We start from the raw sequence: 9,157 nt of genomic DNA on the forward strand, positions 1-9,157 counted from the left end.
GTTTTCAACGGGATGGATAAGAACCGTATTTAAACTACAAACTGATGCCCAAAAAAATTTTAAAAAAAAATCATATTTTTTTCTTTCCAATGCATTTTCTCTAGCGAAAAGAAGAGCACACAGGTTGAAACAGAACGGCGAGAGGAATCAGCTCCCTGAAGACACAAACGCAACGTCGTCTCTGTCGCCGCCACCACCGCCGCCTTAGCCACCGGTGCGAACACTCCGCGAGACGGCGGCGATGCAAGCAAGGCTCACTGATGACGCACGGGCTGAAGGATATAATTGACACAAACGGTTCGGGTCGTAATCAACGATCCTGTCGGCCCAATCCATATCGAGCCAACGTACAGGTTGGGGCCCGAGGAAAACGGGCTCGGGTCCAACTACCCGATTAGGTTGTGCATTCAGTTTGGTGCGAGAAAAGGAGACGAAATATTGGTATTTGTAATTTTTTTTTATTTTCTTAGAAAATAAAAAATATTGTTTGATTGGAAATTTTAATATTTATTTTAAAAAATATATAATAAAGAAGGTCTAAAACTCATTTTTTTTAAAAAAAAATACATATTTGATTTTAAAAAAATGAAAATACAAACACGCTGCCTATAGTTTCCTGCTTCATTCCTCTCGAGTCTCGATTCCAAAGCCCTGCACCATCATCGCCTTGGCCTTTGCGTTACCGCATTCTACGGACGAGGGAAAGAACCCTAGCGATGGCTTCCATGCCTGTTCCAGGTATCGTATTCCATTCTCCGCCTCTTCATCTTTGGATCCAATGCGATTCGCCTCGACTCCGTTAAAACGTCCCCGCTTCTCAAACCCCTAATTCCACGTCCTGAACCAGTAATGCTAAACTTGTTTTTTTATGTTCCTGGTTCGATCTAAGAAGATTATGTTTGTTACCGATTTGTTGTGTCAGATGGTCAATGCGTAAAAGCTAGGATTTGTACTTCTGAAACGCTCACTTTCCTTTTGTGGATCTCTCTCCTATAGGCTGGTGAGTTATCACACATTTTGTTTTCAGCTTGATGCAAGTATCATGTCCAAGTAGATTCAATTCGGAATACCTACTTCGAATTCCATTATCTTGCATACTTAAATGAACCACTTATAGATTCAAAAGTCAAATTGATGGAAACAACTCCGTCCTTACGAAATTGAGAAGGCAGGGCGTTATCCTTGTGCTTTTTTCAAGGGCTCTGCTTATCTGTGCATTAGTTTTAATTTCTACGTGTTGTGTTCTTTTGTTTATGAGGTATATAATTACTTTGTGAAACCTACTTTGTTTAACACTGCAGATACAGTACTTATTAAATCCGATTGATGTATACTCACGTTATGGTCGACTCTAACAAGGTAACATCTTTGCAATCGTGAGGCCTCAAAATTGCATTTGATGAAAGAGATTCCTTTTTTAAAAAATTATAGCATTTATCATTGAGATTTGGATTTTAGTAATTCATAATACATGTAATGTATAAACACATCTGGTCCATATCAAGCTTATTTCAAACTAATTATGTTACTAAAAATAAAATAACTTGTATAATAAAATATTTAAGTTTATGTGTACATACGAAATATTTAGTTATTCTAGTTGATCCATAATAAAATTTTATATCTACTACAAAAAATGTCAAATTATTTTATCTAAGCATTCCTTATAAAGGGAAATTTTGCGTCTACCAAACATGTCGAGTTAATCAACCTAGTGATCCATATTGGACTACTGGAGAAACAATTATTCCTACTGTGCAACATATAACAGCGCGTATAAATTGTATAATGTGTGATGCTTATAACTACAAATGTTTAGCACTTAACGACAAAAAATTGTATATTGTTTAATACATAAAATCTTATTGTACTAATCATCTTTAAGAGGGAGTTAATCTAAGAAAATCATTACACATATAATTCAATTCCTCATTTTTCACACGCCTCACTCATTATATCAATGATGATGATGCAAGTTTGATTAATTCCTTTTTTATTGTATTTGGATCACATAATCTGATTCTGGCTCATTCTTGGACTTGACTGCTTATGCGACCTGGATATTGTCCCGCCTTGATTGCATTGTCTAGCAGACTGCAGATGGGGCTCATGTACAGTGCATACCACATGTAAGCTATGCACATGGTCCTCCGATGCATACAGTTGATGCCTACAAAACCAATTCTATCTCAGTACTAATGAAGCTCTTGTCATTTTTATGAGGAAATAATAATTTTCTTTAAGACTGTTACTTTTATATCCACAACAATAGTGGTGATGCATTATGCTGTTCTAGCTGGAGGCTGTGCTATTTGCTATTGTTTTCACAGTGAAATTATTGTTCTTATTAATGTGAACTTAGGAATCTGACCCAACAGCATATTCTATAACTGAATCATTGAAGTATGCAATAAACATATTGACGCCAAACAATTCACTTCTTCAACATAGGTCTTTATTTTTTCTCTCCTCAAGTATTATATTTTTCTTCCTTTTGTCTGTGTCACTGTTGTACACATTGATGCATACTGGCATTGCCTGACGTAACTTACATGAATCAAAATTCCATACTATTTGTGCAGGATTCGACTGGGAGCTTTCTTGGGGTCAAGAAAATCACTGTTGTGTTTGTTTTAGGTGAGAATTTCACTGCATTGGGAATTGGATGATTCCGAATCCTTGACGTTTGATTATAACAAAATTTCCAATGGAGACATTTCAGCATCATTGTGTTTGATGTTTTATTATACAATTCCTTTTGGGTCTTATTCTTTAAAAATGTGAGACGGCACATTTGTAACAATCTCTCTCTCTCTCAGAACTTTTTGAGGGCCTAAAATTCCTAACTTTTCAACGGATCTCATTCTATAATGCAATGACCTTGGAAACCTATTTCATTTGTCATAAAAACAATTTGCCAAGTGCCTATGCCATTTAACCAGCCTTTCAGATAAAAATGCTTATCTGTTATTTGATTCTTATTGTCAAGTCATAAATGGAGCATGTTGACCATGCTGCTAAGCCATATTCTCCAAATCAGAATTATGATTGAAGAATCCAAGCTAGCTAAAAGTCCTTTGTGCTTATTTTTTTATTGTACCTTTTGTGGCATCATTAGAGATATGGATGTCCATCATGTCTACTTTAATTGGGATGTACTTATTGCTTTGGGAAGAGGCAAAACATGATAGAATCTGTCTTATCCATGGCTTCTGTCTTTCCCCACTGAACATTGGTGTCGCCATTTCTCAGATATTCTTTATTTGATATTTCTTAACTGCTTTATCCGATATATACAAAACAGGTGGTCCTGGTTGTGGAAAGGGCACACAATGCACAAAAATTGCCGAAAACTTTGGCTTTACCCATCTTAGTGTTGGTGAACTTTTACGTGAAGAAGTGAAATCTGGTTCTGAAGATGGGTAATTATTACTGCTTTGTCTCTCTGAGGATTATTATGTGTACAAAAACTGGATTCACTCTATGCAGTTTAGTATTTCAGTTTTCAACAAAATGAAAAACCTTTGTGGGCTTCATTTTAGCTTGTATTGCACAATACTGATATGAATTATAAGACCCCAGTGTTCCTTAGGAAAAGTTATATAAATGATGTTTGGTAAATGGATTGATTGGAAATACTCTGATACTTAGGCACATCATTTACCCTTCCTGTACCTGTTGATAAGACACAACATGGATATAAAATTGAGTCCAAGCAGCTGAACTTTTCAATGTCATGGGAGGGAGGAAGCTTGCTGTTGCTGGTTTCATATGTCATAGGAATTTGACGATCTTGCATTGGGAGGTGGGAGCGGCTTACATCAGGAGGGAGGAATGGGAGAGTATGAGTGGAAGGAAGAAGTTTACTGTTGCTGGCTTCAAAGGTGGCAGGAGCTCAATAATCTTGTGTTAAGTGATATGCATTTCCTTGAGTCGTCATGTATATTTGTCTTTTGTGAATGAATTATTACTCATTGCAAAATAAGACTTTATTCTGGGTGATACTTACAAAATTTAATTGTAGTAAGATAGATTAGATGGATATAGGTTACAAAAGAGGCAACAGAACATAAGACAGAGAGGAGGAGGATTGTTAGGTAATGTATTTTAGATATATCCTGAATATAACAACCATCCCTTTCCTGATAGCTTAAACTTTTTGGTAAGTGCCGTGAATTTGGGCTTCCATCAAATATTTCTCATTTCTAGTTATTCTTAGTTGTATCTATAGTTATTCTCTTGGTTCATCCAAGCCCAACATGGCTTGACTATCAAAGGAGATGTTAGATTACGTCATAGTGTTAAATCATAATTTAGATATATAATTGAGTCATTTCCTAGTAACAGAGTTGTTCGTACTGTTAGTTAGAGCCCTAGAGTCAATCATATGATGATTATTGTATGGACTCATTGTATCATATTCCTATATATATAAAGGCTTTTGTTTTGGTTATTATACTTACTTGTATTAGTGCCAAATAACTAAGTATAATAGCGTCCTTGAGTAGAAGGTTCTTACCTATATCAATCGATTGATTGAATCGATAGTGAGATGATATAGGGAACGCTACTCTTAATCATTCCTAGTCAAGTATTAACATTCAGGGACAATGTTAATGCGATGAGACTAGCATGTAGGTCAACTCGATGACTTGATCTCACAAGTCATGGATATAGAGTTATCAAGTTGACACATGGGTATGTATTGGAGAATGTATACTGAATGACCCGTCATGAGAAAGTATCATGGATCGTTATATGAGTGTCATATATTTTCTCATGTGACTATTAGTATGACTACTAGTCCTTGGACGTGAAGTCACCATAGTTCCCTACATAAGGAGTTGCATACTTTTGCTTCGTCAAACGTCACCCGTAACTGGGTGGACTATAAAGGCGATTACTGGGTATGTAACAAATTATGCGGAGGGATGTGAGTGATGTAGATGGGATTTATCTCTCCTATATGACGGGAGTGACATCATTATTCTTGATAGAGTGAGACCACTAAGTGCATGACCATGCCCAAATGAGTCAATATGAGATATTGAGCTCATTTGATTAGAGAGAGTCTACTTGGAGTTCAAGATTTAGATTGATTAGAGGATGACACGATCTATGCCTCACATTGATCAATCTAGATGTCAAGGATAGAAGGACATTGTCATATATTGTGAAGAGTCTCAATTAGTAGTTACAAGGTGATGTTAGATCTCAACATTCTTGTAACTTAGGTAGTAATGATGTGTTGCTAGATACCGCTCATTACTTATGTTTCTAAATGAGTTTAGGAGCATTGCCAACGTTACAAGAACCTATAGGGTCACACACAAAGGACAATTAGATGGAGATTCGGTTCATATGATAAACCAAGAGGATTAGGTTCATGTGATGAACTAAATTGGATTAAGAGTAATTCAAATTAGATTAATTGAGTAAGACTTGATTGAGTTAGACTTGAGTTAGACTCAAGTGAGGCTTAATGATGATATTCATTGAATTTTGAATTCAATGATAAATGGAATTCAATTTGAATTTTAGATTCAAATTTCGAATGAGTTTCAAAATGACCATTTAATAAAAAATGAATATTCATTAAATATTCATTAAGGCTCATTAATGAGGCTCATTAATAGTGTTAATGAGCATTAAGTATTTTCATTAGATGAAAATACTTAAGCCATTTTTTTACTCTTATTTTATAATCGATCATTATTATTCCTCCTTGCTTCTTCTTCTCTCCCTCTCCTCCTCCTTGGCCGAGACCCTCAAAGAGTGCTAGCACACTCTAAGGTTTCCTCTCCACCTAATTGTTCGTGTGGATACACATAGAGGGGTGTTCACTTGACACCCTTGAGATCCGGCATCTTCTTGGACGAGCGGGATAAGCGAAGGGCTTCGCATCAAAGGTATAAACTCCTAAACATGTAGATCTAAAGTAGATCTAGGATTAGAAAACACGTACATGAAAAATTTAATATTCGCACGGATCCGGTGGCATGGGATTTCGGGGTTTCCGCAACGCAAAAAGCGATTTTTGCAGCCCGAAAGACCCTACACGTACAAGGATAAATTTCAAATCCATAGAGGATGATGGGTGAATTTTATTTTAAGAAAAAAAAAAACTGTAGGGAGTTTCAAAGGAAATTTTCAAATGGATCTGACAATGAGATGAAAGCTATATGATAGATTTATCAGGAGGGATAAATGCAGTTCCTATCCACGAGATATAGTAACTGGTCAATATGAACTGAGGTACTAAATTAGTAAAGTTGAACTCGATAGATTTCATAGGATTTTTGGCTGAGTGTGCATTTTTTAGACATTTACACTCTTAATAGTTTATAGTTTATGGTTTTTGTGTTCAGTTTCTTATTCTAATTTTGCTTCAGAGCTATGATTCGTAACATGATGAAGGAAGGACAAATTGTTCCCCCAGAAGTAACAATTAAGCTTTTACTAAGGGCCATTCTTGAGAGTGGAAATGATAAATTTCTTATTGATGGGTTTCCCAGAGATGAAGAGAATCGTGCAGCCTTTGAGAGTATTGTAAGCTAGCAATTTATAATTCTTGGGTACACCAGTGCATTCTTTTAATAACTATGATGAATCAGATTCTTATCCAATAACTCCCATGAACCAGTACCATCATTCAAGTTCTTAGCTAAGACTTCATCTGTCTTCTCAGACCAATGTGGAACCAGATTTTGTGCTATTTCTTGATTGTCCAGAGGAGGAGATGGAACGGCGTATTTTAGCTCGCAACCAGGTGATCTTCTGCATTTCCTCTCGCCCATTTGCCTTCTTCTAGCATTTAATTTTTCACCATTATCTCCTTCAAAATAGGGAAGAGTTGATGATAGCATCCAGACAATGAGGAAACGCTTTAGAGTTTATATGGATTCCACTGTCCCTGTACTTGATCATTACAACTCAAAAGCCAAATTGCGGAAGGTAACTCCTTCACAGTCTTTTTGGTAAAATTTTGCAATTTGGTCTTCTATGACAAAACAGTCGGTCCATAAAACCTTTGAATCTGTTGTCATACTCTTCAGAGTAACAAGTAACTACAGTTCTCCAGCCGGAAGCTATGGATGTTTGCACATCATATATTTCATATGCAAAAACTAACATACATTTTGTCATCACAGGTTGATGCTTCAAGGCCCATTGATAAGGTTTTTGAAGATGTGAAAGTTATTTTTGCTCCATTTGGTGCCAAGGTACTTCACTAATGGAACGGGGCAGCTTTTAGTGATCTTCGTCTTTTTTATTAGAACAAACTTTGGAATTTGTCAGGCCAATAATAGCATGAGAAGATCAAGCATCCGTATGGGAATGGGACATGAAAGGGTGATTTCTCTTGTTGAAAGGTATGTCCTTTACACTTGTATACAATTGAATGCATGATCTTTCTAGTGTAACTAAGGCTTAGTTCTCCAGACTCAGAATTTTTCTCCAGCCATTTTATTCTAATGGAAGATATTTTAACTCTTTAGTTATGTCTAAATCATGTAGATATTAAGAGCTTAAGCAAAAGCTAATCATGACGCATAGCTTGCATTATGCAGGTTATGTAGAGCCACAAGAGACATAATAGCTTATATATTCTCGAAGTTAAGATCATTCTACCCTCCTGCTTGCATTACGAGAAAAGCCTTGAAATCGACCTAAGCAAAGATTTCTACGATAGAACAAGCACCATTATTGTACTTCCTGTTACACGTCTCTCATCTACATGACTCCATATTGTGGAGGACATTCTATATTTAAGTGACGAGAAGATGGAATTATCTAACTCAGCATGCAAGATTTCTCATTTTAGATTCATTCACTAAGACTAGCTCGGTCCGACACTCTCTAGGCTGTGGCGTGCCGAGCTCAAGCCACGAATGGGCTCAGGTTAGGTGGTGTCTGGCTGCCTGAATGAAGGTTGATCAAATGCATGAGCTGGGCCATTCATTACCTGTGTGCCTAGTTCAGTCGGTTTTATCTATAGTCTGTAAGTACTCCTGATCCTCTTCATTATGCAATTGGTGCTTTGTATAGTCCAGCTAGGAAGCATATAATTGATGGTTGTAATTAGCGGTGCAAACTCCGAATAATATAAAAAATATTAATATTTGAGTTTATATATATATATTTGAATTTGATTTGAAATTTGAAAACACAAATAAATTTGTTTCAAGCTTTAGTTTGAACCTTAACTAGGAGAATTGAATCATAATTTGAAATGATTTAAATTTTAATTTTAATATATTTAAATTAAAATTATATGAAAATAATTAAAGATTTATTTGAGTTTGGCTAGTAAGTACTCCGTGAAAATACAATAAAATATCAAATGCGATTTTCAAAAATTATTGAATATGCTTGAGTTCTGTTCAAATTGGATAATTTCAAATAAGAATAAAATATTTTTCTCAGTTCAAAATGTCTATGAACAGGCTTGATTTATTGGCACTTCTAATTATAATCTTAGAGCACCAAACCCTAATTATATTCTCATCCAATTCTTCAACTAAAATTTCTTAAAATTCTTTAGCTCTCTCCAAATCCTGTTAGTCATTAATGTTGGCGTTGTATCTCGTGGCCTATTTGTTTATTAATGAATGCGGCGTTGTATCTCGTGGCCTATTTGTTTATTAATGAATGCTATGTCGATGGTGTATTTAGTTGAGCATGCGTGAGAAGGGAGAGGCATCCTGATAGGAATGTGAATGAGTCGAATAGTATTAAGCTTGAATTAAACTTGTTTAAGTTATATTCGAGCTCAGCTTGATCTCGAATCGAATTTTTATCATAAGAGTTCAAGCTTGAATTGAATTTTTATCACAAAGCTTGAGTTTGTCTCGTTTTAGAATTACCAAGCTCGCGAATAGTTTGAGCTCGGCTCATTATTAGCTTTAATGAGTTTAACTCGTTAAGCGAGCTTAAGCTCGTTTTAGAGTTTTTTTTTTTTGCTCGTTTTAAGGTGTGTTTTAGAGGTCGTTTTACTGGCTCGTTAAGCGAGCTTGAAAATTCATTTGAATAAATATTCAACAAACCTAACTAAAATAATATAAACTTAACACTATTAGAAAATAATTATTATAAGTAAATAGTTATTTGTTTCCTAATTATTAGGGAATAATTATTATTAGAAAATAGTTATTTG

General features: G+C 35.5%; 1 protein-coding gene across 5 annotated transcripts; it reads left to right on the forward strand.

Annotated features, from left to right (window-relative positions):
• The first annotated feature begins 611 nt into the window (after positions 1-611).
• LOC122025730 (UMP-CMP kinase 3-like) lies at positions 612-8,134 on the forward strand. Of its 5 annotated transcripts, none has more exons than XM_042584591.1 (11): positions 612-738; positions 923-1,000; positions 1,302-1,359; positions 2,583-2,637; positions 3,305-3,422; positions 6,393-6,549; positions 6,689-6,769; positions 6,847-6,954; positions 7,152-7,223; positions 7,300-7,373; positions 7,572-8,134. In XM_042584591.1, exons 3-11 carry the CDS (start codon positions 1,327-1,329, stop codon positions 7,672-7,674), a joined length of 801 nt encoding a protein of 266 aa, XP_042440525.1. In that variant the 5' UTR covers positions 612-738; positions 923-1,000; positions 1,302-1,326; the 3' UTR covers positions 7,675-8,134. The 5 variants fall into 5 exon arrangements, with proteins under 5 accessions (XP_042440525.1, XP_042440526.1, XP_042440527.1 ...); XM_042584592.1 differs by having other exon boundaries at positions 629-738; positions 7,558-8,134; XM_042584593.1 differs by having other exon boundaries at positions 630-738; positions 7,758-8,134.
• The last annotated feature ends 1,023 nt before the right edge of the window (positions 8,135-9,157 follow it).

Source organism: Zingiber officinale, chromosome 9B, assembly GCF_018446385.1.
Source record: "Zingiber officinale cultivar Zhangliang chromosome 9B, Zo_v1.1, whole genome shotgun sequence".
NCBI lineage: Eukaryota > Viridiplantae > Streptophyta > Magnoliopsida > Zingiberales > Zingiberaceae > Zingiber > Zingiber officinale.